The sequence below is a fragment of the Dermochelys coriacea genome, chromosome 7 (assembly GCF_009764565.3).
Source record: "Dermochelys coriacea isolate rDerCor1 chromosome 7, rDerCor1.pri.v4, whole genome shotgun sequence".
NCBI classification, from domain to species: Eukaryota; Metazoa; Chordata; order Testudines; family Dermochelyidae; genus Dermochelys; species Dermochelys coriacea.
In genome coordinates, this window is record NC_050074.1 from 94498673 (window position 1) to 94518366 (window position 19694).

Genomic DNA, 19694 nt, shown 5'->3' on the forward strand with positions numbered 1-19694 from the left:
GAGACACCCTGGAACACTCCTTACACCAAGGATGGGAGGAGGAACCATGTAAGCTAGCTTTATGCCAGCTGAGAACTCTGCTGGCGAAATTTTCAGCTGGACAGCATCTGGTTCCTTTGTGCCATTGAATGCTGCTTAGGGATCAGACTGGGGAGAGAATCTGGCCCATAAATGATATTTCATAATGTAATTTAGATGTATACACCCTGCCCATGTCATGCACCCTATCCATATTGTTGTTGATTAACTAGAATTGCCTTTAACATCCATCAAGCAATATCATAGTACATCATCTCCTTCCCTTTAAATCCTTTCTATAACCCAAGAAAGATATTTAAAGTTGATTGTTACATTTTAATTACAGATGAATGTAGTATGTTTTGCTACAACAAATTATTGTATCTTCAAGGCCTTTCTGAGAGTATTGTCCTGACTGCAATTTAGATTATACGCATTTTGTAGTGTTTATGGAGAATCCATTCTATGATCTGTGCTGGTCTTTTAGAGTACTGAGTACAGCAGCTCGGTCGCATGAGTTCATTCCAGGTTTTGGTTTGGACTAGAGAGAGTTTAATTAGCTGCAAACAGAGCAGGAAACCATCAACTTGAGCTCCACCCTGAGTAAAGATGCATAACAAACATCACCATCTGTGGGCCTATGTAAATGACTCAGTTTGGGCATTTCTTCAGCCACAGAAATATTTCAAAGCACCATAAGTGAGGTACTAGCTGGAATCCCTGAAGTTCTGAATGTGAGTGATGACATATTAGAATTTGGCACCACATCTGAAGAGCATGACACCGACTAGCAGCTGTTTTTGAATGAGTGCAGGAGCAGAATCTCATGTTAAACCCAGACAAACGTGAGTACAATAAACCCAGATTAGAATTTTTTGGATACACATTCTCCAAAGATGGCATTTCTGAAGATCCTACGAAAGTGAAGGACAGTCACAATGCCACTCTGCTCATAAACCCATCTGAAGTTCATAGCTGCTAGGGCTTTCAAATTAGTGTATCAGATTCATTCTGAGATTAGGCACTATCACACAGACTCTGAGAGCTCTAACCAGGAAAGATTACATATGGGTGTGGTCAGATGAACATCAAAATGAATTTGACAAACCAAAGAAATCCCTTACCCCGATGTAGTCATGTCATATTTTGACTCCAGTAAGAGAATTGAACTTTTAGTAGATGCTAACCCAGTTGAATTAGAAGCAGTCCTCACACAAGTTGACCAATGTGGTCGAATTTACACCATTGCTTATGGCAGAAAGGCTCTTTCACCCATGGAACAATGATACTCTCAGACAGAAAGAGAAGCTCTTGCTGTAGCATGGGGATGTTCCCATTTTCATTTATACATTTACAGATGTCATTTCATGATTCTGACTGATCATAAGTCCCTTGAACTAACCTATGATCAATAATGCCTCTTTTTGCCCACCAACTCTCATTGAGCGGTGGGTGCTCAAACTAAAAGGTTATAACCACAAAGTTATCTATTGGCCTGGAAAGGATAACCATGCTGACTACTTCTCCAGGCACCCTGAAACACTTAATCACAACTCTATGGAGAAAGCAGAAGCATTTAATAACTTCCTCTTCTCAGACACCATTCACAAAGCTCTCTTGTTACAACAAATAAAGACAGCTGCAGAGTCTGACCACGTCTCCAAATCAGAGGTGGGCAAACTGCGGCTCTCGGGCCACATCCTGCCCATGGGACCGTCCTGCCCAGCCCCTGAGCTCCCGGCCTGGGAGGTTAGCCCCCGGCCTTTCCCCTGCTGTCCCTCTCCCCCACAGCCTCATGTCACTGTGTCACCAGCGCTCTGCCCTACCGCTCCTGCTGAGCAGCGCAGCGCAGCGATGTAGCTGGCTCTGGCCGGGCTGTGGGGCTGCGAGCTCCTGCCACTCTGAGTGGCATGGTAAGGCAGCGGAGAGCAGGGGGGTTGGATAAGGGGCAGGGGGTCCTGGGGAGCAGTCAGGGGACAGGGAGCGGGAGCAGGGGCGGGATTGGATGGGGTTGAGGTTCTGGGGGCGTGGTCAAGGGACAGAGAATGGGGAGAGGGGGGTTGGATAGGCATGGGAGTTCCAGGAGGTGTGAATAGTCCCAGGGGGTGTCAGGGGGCGGGGGTGTGGCTAGGGTTTGGGGCAGTCAGGGGACAGGGGGGTTGGATAGTGGGTGGGGTTCTGGGGTGATGGTGAGATGTGGGGGGTCCTAGGAGGGGGCAGTCAGGGGACAAGGAGCAGAGGGGGTTGGATGGTCAGGGGTTCTGAGGGGGGCAGTTGGGGTGAGATGGACGGTTGGGCCAGGCTTCTTTGGGGAGGCACAGCCTTCCCTACCTGGGCCTCCATACAGTTTTGCAATGTGATGTGGCCCTTGGGCCAAAAAGTTTTCCCGCCCCTGCTTCAAATGATAATCAAAACCATTTGAAGTGATCACTGGAAAGAACTACATAGTCTACAACATTTGACTCCTGAAACACAAGCAACTGTTCTATGATCATTTGCCCATGTTAAAGGTGAACTTACTGTCATGGACTATGACCTCCTACTCCAAGATACAAGACTTGTTATTCTGCATTTGTTGTGGGATCACACATTTGATTTGGCTCACAAAGGTCACCAGAGACTGGTAAAAACAAAATTCCTGCTCAGAGAAAAAGTCTGGTTCCCGAGAATTGATAGCTTCCTGAAACTCTCCTTAAGTCATGCAGACTATACCAGGCAGCAGTTCTGGAAAACCCCATTCTTCCTCTATATGTCTCTTCTGCCCACTTCCCCATGGACAGAAGTTAGCATGAATTTTTGTGATCTTCCTAATGGAAAACATTTATTGGTTATTAGATACTGCTATTCTCGATACCCTGAAGTTGAAAGGATCATCACCACTTCTGCTGATGCTGTTGTACCCAAACTAGACAAGATTTTGTCAGCATATGGCATACCTGCTGTTATTAAAACTGACCATTTCAAGACTTGCAGTTCGCTCAATTTGCAGAGTATCTTGGTTTCAAACTTACTCTGCAGTGGCTGCAAGCCAGCGGAGAAGATGAGAGGTTTATGCGACCAATCAAGAAGGCACTATGAATTGCTGCAGCTGATGGATTGGACGAGAAACAGGAGTTGCTTCATTTCCTCCTCGATTATCAAACCACTCTCCACTGTTCCACTGGCACCAACATCTCTTTTATTCAGCAGACTATTAAGAACAAAACTGCCACAAGTTGAGAGAAGAGCAGATGATGAACCTCTATATCAACTTGACAACAAAGTGAACCTTGTCATGAAAAGATGTGCTGACCAGTCAAGGCCAAGACCACTTCTTTCAATGTGGGAGATGTAGTTCTTGCCAGAAACTTTCAGCTGAGCAACAAACTCTCTATGCCCTTCTTTCCTGAGCTTTACAAGACCACAGTGGTCAGAGGCACAATGGTCACTGCTCAGAGAGGACCCCATGAAGTCACACAAAATGCATCTCACATCAAACCACTTTGTGGTACTCATATTCTCACGGTACATGATGATGATGATGACAACCTTACATACTAAACCCCTTGTACTCTCTCCAACGCAAGTGAGCAAGTTAACCCTCTGTGCTCCAGAGGTTGAAAGTCTCTCAAAAAGAAGTGGCCGTGAACCTCCAGTGCATTTGAAGGACTACATAACATAAGTAAGGCTATGTTTATGTCACGGAGGTCACAGAATCCGTGACAGACTTCCAGAGACCTCCAGGACATTTTCTGCTTCAGCCCGAGGGGCTGCCAGAGGGGCCCTCCTCAGGGTTCCAGCCACAGGCGACAGTCTTGGGGTAGGAGGGAGGGAGGGCTTGGGCAAGCAGCTGGGGGTGTCCCGTTTTCTTTTTGGAAAATATGGTCACCCTGCAGCTTCCCGACATTGTGGGTGGAATCCCCGTCCCCCAAAGCTTCCAGCTGTGGTGAATGGAGGGGGAACCATGCAGCTCCCAGCCACCATGGTGGCGGGGGAAACCATGGAGCTGCTGCAGAAAACTGTGGGTGCTAGATTCCCCCACATCCCCACTTCCCATTTTGTCACAGACATTTTTAATAAAAGTCACGGATAGGTCATGGCTTCCATGAATTTTTGTTTATTGCTTGTGACCTGTCCATGACTTTTACTAAAAACAACTATGACAAAATCTTAGCCTTAAATATAAGTGTTTTTGTGAATGTGTTGAACAATCATCAAACTTTTGACGTTGCTTCATTTATTCTGTGCTGCTTGTATTTTATTCATTAGGTGGATGTATTTCAAAGTGATGATCTTAATAATTGTTTTTTAATTTAAAGTTAGTGGGGGGGAAAAGGAGGTATGTCATGTTTATGGCGAATACATTCCATTATCCATGCTGGTCTTCTAGAGTACTGAGAATAGCAGCTGAGTCATGTGCGTCCATTCCAGGTTTTGATTTGGATTAGAGAGTTGAGTTAGCTAAAAGGGGAAGCTGCACGTTGAATTTGTGTTTTGTGAGTTACAGGATTAAACCAGTGGTCTGTGGAATCTTACTTTACTGTATCTGTGTGGTTCATTCCAGAAGCCCCTAATCAGTTAGGACGCAACACATTTCTCATGAGTTCTGTTTGAAATGTGTTGGTGAAATGCTACAGCTGCTGGGAAGAGCATGGAGATACTTTTGCAACTAATAAACTGTGTTGTGAATCACCTGTTATGCACAGCACAATTCCACAGAACAATACCTCCAATTCTGCAGTTTTTATTAAAATTAGTAAATTGCTGTCTATAAAACAAATGAAGCAGGTGTTTAGTAATGTTAAATTTGGATTGTAAAAGACGTTTTTATGAACTAGGACTAGGATTTTCAGGGGACCTAAGGCACCCAGCTGCCACTGAATTTCACCTCCCGCTCCAGACTTGTGAGACCAGCCCCCAGCGCCTATATAGCTGTTTTTAGTGCCATAGCACAAGCCAGAGTCTCTAGACCCTGACTCTGAGACTCTCTGCCACAGTTTTAAAATGTAGAACAGACAAACCTTGGTTTTGAAGCTCTTGGCCCCCTTTGAAAGTCCCAGCCTGGAAGTACTGTAGAAAGTCTGCATTTTTAAGCTCTTAGGGATTGTCACAAAACTGCAAAGTGCAGCTCCTGTTGATTTCAAGGGGAATCGAAGGGACACTGAGCACTCTTCAGGATGTGCTCAGTACCTTGTAGGATGCAGCCCTGATGTTGCATGTTCTGTTTTTCTCATAGTGTACAATACTGAGGTGTATTGTTGTATAAATTACAGTGCTCATGTCCATGACACAGACCTAAGTGTGGTGCTCCTGAAGTGCATTCCCAAATCTATGACATCAGTGGTGTCCTGAGAATACAGATTGGCTGCTTGCACTGCCATGAAAGAAACCAGGATTTGGTTCTTGGGCTTGCTGTCTTGCACCCCAGGTTGGACATGACTGAGACAGCAATACAGGTTGCATGATCAGTTCATGGGAAGATTTAGTGTACACCTTGTGATGTTTCCCTTCATCTAACAAGTCATTCACGCTGAAAGTATTCAGTTAGTCTTTCTGCACAGAAAAGCATACATAATGAACATTTTTCTGCACAGAAAAGCATACATAATGAATGGAACAACCTAGAATGTATATTTACATTGAATGGTTCCTACATCATGAATTCTAAAGCACGTTGCAAACAATAAGCTAGGTGTTTATTGCATATTTTATAAGGCACAGAAGATGGCTAGGATATTAGATTTGCCCTTTGAATTTGGAAAATGCTGTGGGATCCTTAGCTTCTGCCTGAAAAGCCACCAATGGCTGTCCAAAGGGACCTCAGTGTAAGCTCTCAAGTAGAGGATTTTTCTTACAATTTGGCAGGAATACTGCAGAGTTCTTTGAAAAGTGTGGTATGTTTAATGTTTGCATAGTAAATTTAGCCAGGGTTATCTCATCTGCAGAGATCTCAGTTATTCTAGGAATCTACTTCATGATTTGAGCAAACCATCAGTACATACCCAGAGTATAATTTCAGTTAGGAAATGCCTCATTTTTTACATTTACAGAGAAGTTGCACTACCAAGGCTTGTATATTGTATTATTCATCTGTAAACGCCTTATTGTGTTCTTAGGATCACATACACTAAATCTATTAATAAGACTTGATTTAGCCATAGGCTACAACAATGTTTCCAGCATAACACAAGACTGTGAGCCCCCAGTGGTAGAATTCTGCCTGAAGGGAGGTTTGCACTGGCACAAAGTATTCAGAGCTTCATTCTTCTGGAGGGCACTGGAGTTGGCCAGTGCAGCCCAAAAGTGGGCAAAGCTGCCTTGGGAGAGGGCATGAGATAGCAAATTTTCTGGAAGCTTCTCCTGGCAGGGCTTGTGTTGAATCACAGTCTAAATCTGCACTCTGCTCTCGGAGGGCCCAATCAAGGGCATAGTCTATGTCGTCAATAGACCAGTAGATTAATTCTGTGATGCTTACAACAAGTGAATCAGTTATAGCCATCTATTTCTTTATCTTTCTTCTTCATATATACAAAACTTTGATATCTAGCTCTGATGTAGTGCTTTTCATGTGTAGATCTCAAAATGCTTTACAAAGGAAGATATCATTATCTTCAGTTAACCAATGGGTATTCTGTGGCTTACAGAGGTAAACTGATTTATCCTGGACGGATGGATATACACACAAGCTAGATATACACATTATACTCTGCTGTACACTAAAACATTAATTAATAACATTTACAGAACAAAGAAGTGCCTATGCCTACACTGTGAAATGCATTTTCATATATCTGTAACCCTCATCCTTCTGTAGCCTATTTCCTCCCTGCTGTTTGCAAGCCTCACTCATTGTGTAGTCTTAAACTGAGACTATAAATTCTTTCAGATAAGATTTGTATCTTCAGTGAAACAAATAGCAAATTTTGGGGACCAAAATAAAAAATGAATAGTTAATAACAATTAGAGAATAATCGCAATATATTAGTTGCTTTTATTTGCTTTGAAGTCTTTATATGCTGTACTCTTTTGGACCCATTTGGTTATATAAGGGAAAGCAAGCATGAACTGGCTACAGATAACAGGATACTTCTGTCTGCATAATACACAGAGTATATGCTAATGTAATATCTTTTCCACTTTTCTTTCAGATTAATTGGAAATGCATCAGTAGCACTTAAGGAACTTGTAGGCACCCAGAGTAGATCTCTTCCCTTCAAGCTTATTTCCCTGCTAAATGAAAGGGAAGAGAACATTGGCGTGAGTAATTTCCTTCTTTGTTTTACTGATTTATTGAATTAAATACTCTAACAAGAAGGTTTAATATGAAACATTTCAAAATCATTTCAGTTTACTTTATAGATAAAATTATTAGTGATTTTATAGGCAAAAGCACCGAGTAGAGAGACAACTAATGTATGACTATGTCAACACCATCTAAATGTTGCTCAATATGGACAAATATATTTTAATTACATATGTTGGTTTTCAATAGTATGTATATGACTTAAGGCATATAGTTAATAAGAATCAACATAGCACTAAATGTTTAGAGAAAAAATCGAATTTACTTGCTTAATTGCCAGTTTGAATTCCCACATGCAGGTTTTGCTGCATACCTTGTGAAAATCAGCTACTGTGATAGGCCCTGATTCTGGAAAGCACTTAAATAAACCTATTTAAAAGTCCATGCCTCTTCAGAACAGTACTTAAACACTTTGACTTAAGCATGTGCTTAAAGTTAAGCCTATAATTAATTGCTGTCCTGAACAGGGTTGCTTTCCTGCATCAGGAGCGTAGTACATGATGCACTGTAGTTGAGTTAAGATACCTGGCAATACACATTTATGTGCTCAAAGGCAAGAGCAAGACCTTCGTGCCAATTTCAGTTATCTTCTCTGAAGCAATTCAGAGTCATATGTGACAAATACAGACTTTTTTGTTGACTCTTTGTTATACCCTGTTAATGCTTTAGTGTTGTAAAGTACAACTAAGTGCTGCAGACCACGGTATAACCAGTATTGTAATGAGACTGGAAAAAGACACCGTGCTTATTTGTAGGGTAGAAGCATGGCCTGAGAGTTAGGAGAGCTGTATTCTACCTCCAGCTCAGAGTTGCTGTCACATTGAACAGGTAATTTTCTCTTTTTCTGCCTCAATTTTCCCATCTGTAAAATGGGGATCATACTACTCACCTAGCCTGCATGGGTATTATGAGGCTTTAATTAATTAAATTTATAGAGTACTGTTAAATCATTGGAAATCAGTATGATAGGATTTTCTAAATGTCATAAATACAGTACCTCAGTTTCTCAAATACATTTTCAGATTAGTTGCAAAGGGTGTGGCCTGTAGTCATTGTATGTGTATACTAACGTAGCAGGGGATAATGCCCATTTATTTCTTTGTTTTTCAATTTGTCATTGTAAACTGTAGTACAAATACTTGTTTAGTGTTAAAGTTGACTTGTAGGACCACTTGCTTATCCTGCTTTAAGTCAATTATTACATATGTAACTGTAAATTTCTACACAGGCAACGATTGATTTAGTGGTAGGATATGAGCCACCAGCTGGGCCTGCAAATCCAAATGATCCAGGGGGGACCAATGCACAAGGCACTGAAGGTATATCATCTTTCTTCAGAATATTATATTCAGGTCATGCACGATAGAATTGTTCATCAGAAAGAATGGAAAGTAACTGACAAGCAAGCATGGCTAAACTGGCTTAGGGAAAGGTAGTCAGACAGTAGATGCTTCAGAATTGAAGAACTGGAACTTTTGTTTCCTGTTAACATATGTTCTATCTGCCAGCTTTATCTGACACCATTCTCTTCAATGGGAAAAGTATTACTCAGGATAGTTTAGATCAAAAGCAATTTAAAGGCTGATGTGCAATATTTCTTTTAAGAAAGAAACTTTATTCCAACACACAGAAAAACTGCAATAAAGAAATCTAATGCTGTAGGGAAGGCCAGGAAAAACAAGGAAATGCATAGTTGTGGACATATACTCTAAATCCTTGAATACCAAGACATATTGGAAAAAACATTAATGCCTCATCCACAGTAGACTGTTATTGGAGGATACTGTTATGTGTTATGTTAGGCCCCATATTTAACTAACTCTGTCATTTTTATAAACTAGTAAGGAAAATTCTTTGGACTTTAAATGTTTATTAAATATATTTTAAATTAATCTCCTACTGAGAATGTTTTTTTAAAAGGCTCCAGTGTTGCAGATCACACATGAAAGATGTGAAATTTGTCACTGCCTTCTCTTGCAACAGCCAGTTAACTAACAATTCCAGTATGCTAACAGTGTCCACATGAGTTATGCTAGTGCACAAGCAAAGAAGTAAATAAAAAAAATAGTTAAATAGTAGAAGGATATTATTAGCAGGTATGATATAATCCACTAAAAGTTATGGCAAGAGTTCCACTTTATTTGAAGGTTTATATTCACTTGCCATCTGTCTTTGGAGGTTTATATTCACTTGCAGTCTATCAGAAGAAAGGCCTTTCTATTTTCTGTATCACCAAATATCAGTCAGAATGATGAAATAAAGGCACTGTCAAGTTTTTTCAATACAACACATTCAATCGTGTGGTACTTCTAAAAGCAATGGAGGCTCTCTTTTATTTAATAAAGGACTAAATGATGATAGAAGGTGGTGCTATAATGATCTTTATTAACCTTAAATCATTAATCTGACATGCTTTGAGTTGTGTTTTGTTTGTCAACAAAGCAATGGGTTATACATATGCTAATATAGATTTGATGACAGGGTTTGTTTGGTTTTTTGGTTAAATCATTCATACTGGCCATTGACACCTTGTGTGGATATTTGTATTTTGTTTATCTCAAGCAGTTTTATTCAATCATTTATTATGCTTGTTTTAAATTCGTCCACCATTCTTGTTAATTTCTGTTGTGTGTCATTGACAGATTTTATTTTTATAAAGGCAGTACAAGCACAGTCTGGCTAAGATTCACTGAAGAATATACAGTATACTTAGTAAATGAAGAAAGCAACATCTATGTTATTTGTGTATGGTCATAATTACTGAGAGAGAGAATGACCTTCATTTCAAAGCATTATATGGGAATTAATCTGTGAGACTGCAGTTTTAGCTACATAAATTAGTATAAATTATGTAGCTAAAACTGAAGGGTCGGGGTAAGTGGTCAAAGCAATTATTTAGATAAGTTTTACCAGACACCATGTATAAGCAGTCAGTAATAAGGGATATACACTATAATCAGTTTCCAAAGAAATCAGTTCCCCCATATATGTGCCAAAGCTGGTATGGAGCAGAACAACAGGGTCCTGCCACTGAATTTGCAGTATTAAACATTTCCATAAGTTGAAATGCTCCCAAGCCACATATAAAGATCCAGACTTATTAGAAATTTCCCCAACCCATGAAATCAGAGGTCTGCAAAAGAAAATTGAACACATTCAATAAATTAATTGAACCTGTTCTCTGTGGGTGAAATCCTCCCCTTACCTGTGTAGGAGCAGAGGGCCCTTTGAAGGAGAGTCTGTGTGGTTCTGATGGTCAGGTAGACAGCAGGATTTGGGAGAGTCATGTTTTGTGCCCACACACCTACTTCACATGCAGCCCAGCATACCCTGTGTGACTGAGCAAGGTGTATTTGGGAGTGGGGCTGTCCCACAAGGCACGGAAAGTTGAAGGATCCACTGCTATGCAGATCTTTTGGTTCTGATCCATTAAATTTACCTTTCATGATTATTAAAAAGGACTGTGTGAAAAGAGCAAATATTTAAACAAATAAGTTTAATTCTGGTCCATTTCATGGCCTCAAAATATTGCTTTTAATGAGCTAATAGTTTTTCAAGTAAATATGCAACATTTTTAAATAGTGCATATTTTAATGTTAAAATTGATAATAATTTAATTTTGATAATCTCGAAAATTTTCCCCAGGTTGATCCTGTTTTCAAAGTAAGTAAAGATGACAGTATATGAAGCTGTTATTGCAGTATTGTTGGACCTCTGGATTGTAGATATTAGTCACCCTGAGTTATCAGTTATGCTCTCTTTTAACTACTCTTAGTACTGAGTGGTCGTCCTTCAGTTTGGTTGCTCATGAGTCCTTAAGCAACCCTTCCCCTGATGGATGTCTTTCACCTTATGCTGCAGCCCATTCTGAAACTAACTGCTTCACTGTGGTATTCAGCAGATCCTGTGGTTTTGAAGTCTCTCCCAGATTTTGATCTCTTAAGGTTACTGAAATTAAATTATTTCCCGGAAAGTCTGTTGCATAGTCTGCAGTATGCTTATAGGGATTTAGTGTACAGGTGACGGGAGAGTGTTCTGTGTAAAACATATACTTAGAGGCCAGGGTGTAACCTTTCAGCACAGTTACAGAAACCTGTTCCTCTAGTTTGCCTCTAGGGATGTGTCATCTGTAATCTTTTGATTGCATTGTAAAAAGTGAATCACTTAGGCCTTTATAACGAAGACAGAAATTAAAATGATAGATTTCTTAGGTGAAGTCCTGGCCCCATTGAAGTCAATGGGAGTTTTGCCTGAGAGGTGGGGAGCAGATACTATAAATCAGTGGTTCCCAAACTTGTTCCGCCGCTTGTGTAGGGAAAGTCCCTGCCGAGCTGGGCCGGTTTGTTTACCTGCCTCGTCCGCAGGTTCGGCTGATCGCGGCTCCCATTGGCCGTGGTTCGCTGCTCCAGGCCAATGGGAGCTGCTGGAAGCGGTGGCCAGTATGTCCCTCGGCCCACGCTGCTTTCAGCAGCACCATTGGCCTGCAGCAGTGAATTGCAGCCACTGGGAGCCGCGATTGGCCGAACCTGTGGATGCGGCAGGTAACAAACTGGCCTGGCCCGCCAGGGGCTTTCCCTGCACAAGCGGCAGAACAAGTTTGGGAACCACTGCTATAAATTAACAAAAACTTTGGTTAAAATTCAGAATAGCACTATGCAAACTTTGACTTGAACTACAAAAGTATCGATCAGCATCAGTTAATATCTGGTATGTGTGACTATTTTAGATAGATAAATGCACTTGAATGCAGCCACCTCTGGGGAGAAACAGAAACCCTAACTGTTCAGCAACTCTATATAAAACTTAGTTCAGCAAAACAAGTTACCAAACAAAACTTTGTTAGTTCACTTTTTCATATATTCAGTTCATTTCCCATAGCTCTGTGAAGTCAAATTGACTGTTAGTCTAGTCTCAGAAATGCAGGTGAAGTCATTAGTAGAGTTTATAACCAGTCAGTTGCCTGGGCAGTGTGGGAGACAGATTATGACACAGATGTCATTAAAATGGAACTGCATATTGTTGAAATGTATAGATGAGTTTAGTATATGGTACTTCATCTGTGTATCCAGAGACACATCCCACTAGGGACATTCACAAGACATAATTAATTTTTTTCATTCACACTCCAGGCCAACAAACACAGAAGTTCAGTAGAGGATAATTCACAATGTCAGCACATATAACATTAGCTTTCATAAAGTTGCTACTCTCCCTAAACTTCAGTCGTTTACCTGGAACAGTGCTTTTCAACATTTGTAGCTAACCCTCTTCTATCCAACATCCCTAACTCTAGGTTCTTGGCAACTGATGGCTCTGTTGATCAAACTTCCATCATTTCACCCAAAATAAATCCCAGGCTCCCCTCAAGACCCTTCCTTTAGCTAAAAAATTTGCAGGGCTCAGCAGCTGAATTTTCTTTATTACTCCCAGGGGCAATTCTGTGCCACTGCACAATGCAGAATTCACACAGAATTAATGCTCTGTGCAGAATTTAATTTCCCCCTGCAGAATTGGTAATGCAGAACTGCTGGCCACCACTAGGGGCTGCTGGACTCAGCAAAGCCTAGCTCTCCAGCAGCTGAGCTACTTTTATGCAGGACCTTTGTGCCTCCAAATTCAAATGTTCCTCTCTTCAGGGACACGATATCCAGGTAATTCAATATCACCTCATGTCCAATGGGAAAATGGAGGGGGAGTTATGGTACAGCCCTAAGGATTATAGAACATTTTCTTGGCTAGAAAATATACTAGTACTGGGTCTAAGGTTTTCCCAAGTTCTCAAATAGTGTTGTTATTCAGGACAACTAAAAATCTTAATTACATCCAAACACCTTTACCCTTAGTTTGCAGTTTTGTAACTGTTTAATACTGTCTAGACTGTTCCATCACTCCTGTAATACACTATTCCTTAATTAACAAAAGAAGTTAAAAACACCATGGGAAATATCCTTTTGTGGTTTGGTTCTTGTGGAAGTTTTGCAATAGTGATATATTAATGGATGGGCCAATGTTGTAGTGCCAAGTTTAATTCATTTAAAAGGTTGATATTTAATTGATATATACAGAAACCTTCCCTGATTCATAAGTTAAATATTACAGGGGCACCGTCAGAATTTCATTTTAGATACAAAGATGATTGCATTAATCTCCATGGGAAAGTGGGAAAGCCTAAAAATGTTCCTATCTATTTAAAACAGGAGCCTGACGTAAAAAGCTGTGCTATGTTAGGGCCCAATCTACTCCCATTAAAATTAACTTCCACTGGAGAAGAACTGGTCCCTTACTGTGCAGGTACTAATAATAAAATGGTGCCATGAGGATACTGCCTGGATTCTGCTTTGCCAACAGCTTCTGGAAGTGGATTTGATAGATTGCAAAGGGACTCCCTTAGATAGTCTTCATCTTGGAGGTGTCACGTAAATAGTCATTGCATTTAAAATATAGAATTAGCTGCAGGTGGTACAACTCCACTAGCTTGTAAGAAGGAAGAAGCACGTTGATTAGAATGAATTGTCATGAAGGAGCATTAATACACTTGCTGTGCAAATCTTTGACCTCATGCTTTTATTACTGTAATTTTAATATTAAACTATTTGTTTACTAATTGTGCTGCTTTCCCCTGTGTTAGATGGAGAAGAAGATGGAGGTTATGAGGATGGGGCTGATGGTACAGTTGATGGCATTGCACCAGCAGTTCCAAGTGACGCAAAGAAAGCCCAGCTTGCTCGGCGCTTCACTAAAGGAAAGAAAATGTGGAGAACTCTTTCTAACAAACCCCAAGACTTCCAGGTAGCTGAGTGTTAAATACTGTACTTTTCCTGCACAACCTGAGATAATCTGAATATCAGATACAAGACAAGCTAATGCATTGTAAAAGGATACAGATTATAACAGAATTGATAGCAAGCCCATCTTTCAAGTGTGGTTTTTTTTCCCCAATCACATCTGTTAACGTGCAAATATTCACAAAATAAAATCTAGGAGTTTTACACAGCTCTTGCTGAAATGTAGGGAGAAATTTACCTGTTGTGTAAACCCATTGAGTTTAAACTAGAATAAAGATTTCAAACATAATTATGGTAAGAGCAAGTCCAAAACTGAAGATGCTATCTGAGAAAGTTGTGTCCCAGAGTTCTCTGGAGAATATTTTTTAAAATTAAGGTACAGGACTAGCAAGGATGTAAAACAAGTGTTGTAATTATGATCTGAAATGGCTAGCCAGTCTAAATCTGATAGCTGCTTTGGTGTTAGCTTATTTTGGTGGATAATGGAAAAGAGAAATACTGTTGGTTTCAGCATGATCACAGACAGACAGACACGCACTGTAAGGTATCAGCTATAGCATGCCTTGTGTATTTAATTTTTTCAGATTCGTGTTAGAGTTATTGAAGGTCGTCAGTTGTCTGGAAATAACATAAAACCAGTAGTCAAAGTTCATGTTTGTGGGCAGACACACCGAACAAGAATCAAAAGAGGAAACAATCCATATTTTGATGAGGTGAGTATTTAGAAAATACACATTTAATTATATCTGAAAATCAGTTAGCTGGCACTGTCAAATCAACAAAAATCTGTTATTTCAGAAGGGATAAAGGGATCCGGTTCATAATGAAGCATCCCCAATCTGCTTAACAAATAAGCGTTTTCTAACATTTTTAAGGTAATTCTGGTTAATGTGTAATGTTAATTTATTAAAAAAACATTTCTTCACATCATAAAACTTCACATAAAACAATTGACACCATTTCTGGCAAGAATCAGGGGCCCAATCAACCTCCCATTAAAGTGGACAGAAGCCATCCTTTGATACACCAGATCATGTGACATAACAATGACTTGGGTAGACCAATCACATGAATGGTTCTGTTCTTTTCTCTTAGGGAGAAAAGACAGAGTTTGGTGCTGAGCAGTTGTTCATCTCTTGAGCTCAAACTGGTTCTATTCTGTCACCCTTCCTGCTCAATATGTATGTGAGGTTTTGCAGGAGACTGTGAGATAGTTTGGACTGTGATACAACCATATAGGGATAAGGTGCAGGTCTCTTAGTCAAACGTAGGTGATGTGGTCTCTTTGCCTGGGCTTGGATGAGAGTGAGTTGGGAGAGGTGTAGCTCAGAATATCTGGAAAGTAATTCAAACCATGGATGCAGGAGAGAATCTGTCCCACAGACTTTATATTGAGGGGGAAACGCTGAATGTAGGGCTGAGTATATGGAAGTATTTAACATATGGAATCCACATCATTAGTATTAATGACATGAGTGGCATTCATTTTTGTTACTACATCATAAGAGAATAGGGGCTAAACTCTGGCTTCTTGCACTACTCTGATGCCACAAAGGAGCCAAGTAGATGGATTAACTAACCAGCTGAAAATTCTTCCAGCATGGTGGAATCCCCAGCTTCTTGTTCTATACCACACCTACCCTACTGCAGCCCCCAGCATAGGTGATACTTCAGCGGTGTACACAGTGTGTCTGGAGTACTGGTGAATTCCATTCCCTGCCTGATGTATTGGCCACTTGTGAGCCATTAACAGCCAATGCAAATAGCACTGGGGTTTGAACCAACCCATGGCCAGCCTCAGCATCAATAAGCAGGCTACAGGTGGAGTACAGTCATTTCTTCACATCCTCCCCTGCCACTTGGGTAATATGCTGAGCAGAGCTTGGTTGTGCCTGCAGGTCAAGCCTGGTGTTTTTTGGTTAAGCATATTTTATAAATAAATAAATAAATAAATAAATACAAATACTTCACAAAATCTGTGCTACCAAAATCAGTTTTATTTCCATGCAAATAACCATGAAATTCTTAGTGCATGAATCATCCTAGTTGGCACTAATTGGCATCCTTGTTGATAATTGTAGCAGAGAGGCTAAAGATTGATTGAACATGCAGACTGAACCACTCCATCAGCTCTCAAAGAGGTTCCTCTAGGGCAAGGTTAAGACACTTTAGCAGGTCAATGCCAGGGAAATGTGCAGTGCAACTGCCCGTGCTACACCTATTCTGTGGATAAACAGTGGATTTCACTTTTCAGGGCAGTGCTAAATTCACATGTAGAACATCCAAACAGGAAGTAGACTAAATATATATCAACAGATATATGTCTGGCAAGATACTTAAATACTGTATATAGCTGCAAATCATGATGTTAATGTTCTAAATCAGTTTGTTTCATCTTAACAGATATTCTTCTACAATGTTCACATGACCCCTTTAGAGCTGCTTGATGAAACAATAAGCATTCGGGTAAGGAAAAAAGGCGTACATTAGAAAAACTCACTGCATGCACATGACGCTGTCCAACTAGTGCTGTATAAAGATTGGAAAGGGTTTCATTCCTTTTTTTTCCCCCCCTTTTAGGTGTATGATTCTTATTCTTTACGAGCGGACTCTCTGATGGGAGAATTTAAGGTGCGTATAAAGTAGACTTCCACATTCTGCCTATGTAACCTGCACACTTTCTGGGTGTGGTGTTCTGTCCCATCTACTGGCACCGAGACCACTTAGATAGAGAGAGAGAGTGTTAAATGAGTCTGCTCTACAGCCTTAGCTAAAAGCACTAAGCTCCAGAGGTCCCTGGTTCGATCCCACGCGCCGGTGACTGTCGGCGTTACAAGTGGGGACTCACCCAAGATTTCAACTGGGAAGTCTCTGAAGCTCGGGACGCGCTTCCTCAGCTAGGGGAAGTATGTAACCCACATACTTCCTGGGTGTGGTGTTCTGTCCCATCTAGTGGTACCAAGACCACTTAGAGAGAGAAAATGAGTCTGCTCTACAGCCTTAGCTAACAGCGAGTTGGCTTTTACCTCCCGTGGTAGAAGCTCATGCACTGAGGTCCCCAGTTCGATCCTGCCCACTGACGACTGTGGTCTGTCGGCATTACACCTACACTTAGGGTCTCAAAGGAAGATTAGAGGAATATTTAAAGCATCAGTTTTAAATGTATTACTAGATGCTGTGTTTGAAAAGGGACAAAAACTTACCCTTATAATGTTTTGCTTTTAATGCTGGGAAGCATTTACTCTTACCAGTAGCTTTGGGAAAGTCAGTCCTATTGTTTTGTTTGTTGACCATTGTCTGTGCTTGCTAGCACTGCAAAGCCAGGGCAGTTAAGAGAACTAACTCAATAAGGTCAAGGGGGGTTACTCCATATTGACACTCCTGTAATTAAATGCAAAATGCAAGTTAAGTTACCTGGTCTGTATAATAGATGTACCTTTCATGTACAATTAATATTTATAAAATTGTTTTCTACCTAAAGCAATAAGACTATCTGTCCCAAAGCTATTGGTAAAAATCTGTATAGTCCAAGAAAAGAAAAATGAATTTCAGTCTCCAAAGGGTAAAACAACTGCTGTGGAAGGTCACTGTCAATTGTTCTGTATCACCTGGGTCTTGAAGGAGGAATTCAAAAAAATTGCCATTGGTTCACAACATTATCATATATTGAATCATGAGATACAAAATTACAGAGAAAGGTGACCCTTTGTTTAAATAGGCTTGTGTAGTAACAGAGAGGCAGGAGGAATCTCCTCAGTTAGTGTAAATTGTCTTAGCTCTCTTGAAATCAATGAAGCTATGACAATTTACAATTGCTGAGGATCTGCCCTGGGAAGTGGGGATGCATACCACAGGTGTTTGTACCCAAAACAATGTAGAAAAAATGTCAAACAGTTGTAATTCGTACTGGTGAAAATCCACTCCTATAACTTCCACAAGGTTAATATTGGTAAGTATGGTATTTCACCTTTGCCAGTTGCATGCAGTAAATGCTAGTGGGGTAAATTAAATCAGCCTGCAGAACAGTTTAATTTATATGTCTATATATATATATCCAAGTAGATAACTTCCTGGAATATTTTATTTAGGTAGAAAGGAAGGCTTTTCTAAATGAATGAATGTCTCCTTCATCTAGTCCTGCTGAGGTTGCATATCCTCCTCCCCATGAAGCGGCACATTCTCCAACACCTTTCCAGAGGATCACTTAGCAGCATATTGTACAAATGAATCCCCTTCTCTTCCCTCTGTTCCCTTTCTAGCTCTGACAGGAGCATGCCACACAAGGCTTTTATTTTTCATAACACAGAAACAATGTAATAACAGTATGAAAAATTGAAGGGAATTAGGGCCTAACCCCTTACATAATTTCTAATTATAAGGGTAGGTAAGCACTGGAATAGGTTACTAAGGAAGGTTGTGGAATCCCCTTCATTGGAGGTTTTAAATAGGTTAGACAAACAACCGTCAGGGATGGTCTAGGTACACTTGGTCCTGCTTCAGTGGGGATGAACTAGATGGTCTCTTGAGGTCTCTTCCAGCCCTGCGTTTCTAAGATTCTATGATTAAAGCCAAACACGCATATTTGTGACTGTATTCTGCTACTTAGGATATAATACTTTAATCTTTATTTCAGATTGACATTGGGTATGTTTATGATGAACCTGGTAAGTAACAATCTCCTCAAAGCCTGAGTTTCTTCTGCTTTTCCTTTGGCTTGAGATGCCCAATTAAACAGGCTGTGACTTTTAGCTGTATTTCTGAAGTAGAAAAATATGTCTAAACACATATGGATGCAAAGTTAGTTGAGACAGAGACAGATGCTTCAGACCTGCAGCATCTTTATCAAAACATGCATTTAGCTCTTCAGTGGCTCCCAAATGCAATATAAGTAGCTTACATTTTTTTCACCCTGAAGATTTTAATTTTGGTATCATTAACTTAAAAACAAGAATTAAGTATCAAAAGTCATGCAAAAACATGATGAGAGAATGGTTTCCCTGAGTTAGTATGCCACTCAACATTTTAACATTGTTGCACAACTTGTTGGGGGCTGGACTTTTTAAGATCAGAAGGAAGTGTTTTTAATAATTATGTTTAGGGTAGATTCTACTTTTGGATAATTGGCCTTGATTGTACGGCTTACACTTCTACTTCTTCTGTAAAGGAGAAGGCTGATTTATTTATTTTGCTTTATTTCAGGCCATGCAGTCATGAGAAAATGGCTTCTTTTGAGTGACCCTGAAGACACAAATTCAGGAACTAAAGGCTATCTGAAAGTCAGCATGTTCGTCCTGGGGGCAGGAGATGAGCCACCAGTAGGTTTAATTTGCAAATGTGTTCATCTTCTAGTCATGTTCCCAGAACCTTCTTTCTTATACACTACATGCTTTGTACTGCTTAATTCACTTTGTGAGCATCGCCAGGAACTAAGGCCAAGATTTTCAAAATAACTAGGGATTTTTGAGTGCCTAACTCAAGGCATCTTAAAGGAGCCTGATTTCCTGAAAATCAGGCCCCTCTGAGGTGTCTCAGGTTCAGCACTCAACATATTAGTTACTTTTTTAAAATCTTGACTTTAACTATATGGTACTAGCCAGAAAGAGCTAAAA

At 40.3% G+C, this 19694-nt stretch overlaps 1 protein-coding gene across 3 annotated transcripts in view; it reads left to right on the forward strand.

The window, feature by feature from the left end:
• MYOF (myoferlin) overlaps window positions 1–19694 on the forward strand; it is a 111487-nt gene that overhangs the window by 29601 nt on the left and 62192 nt on the right. For 2 of the 3 annotated variants that reach the window (XM_038409248.2, XM_038409246.2), the window contains exons 4-11: window positions 7146–7254; window positions 8529–8619; window positions 13929–14089; window positions 14670–14798; window positions 16489–16551; window positions 16666–16716; window positions 18719–18749; window positions 19285–19400. In XM_038409248.2, the coding sequence (XP_038265176.1) occupies window positions 7146–7254; window positions 8529–8619; window positions 13929–14089; window positions 14670–14798; window positions 16489–16551; window positions 16666–16716; window positions 18719–18749; window positions 19285–19400 (751 nt within the window). Of the gene's footprint in view, window positions 1–7145; window positions 7255–8055; window positions 8129–8528; window positions 8620–13928; window positions 14090–14669; window positions 14799–16488; window positions 16552–16665; window positions 16717–18718; window positions 18750–19284; window positions 19401–19694 lie in introns of those variants that run through there. The other variant, XM_043518711.1, reaches the window with a different exon arrangement.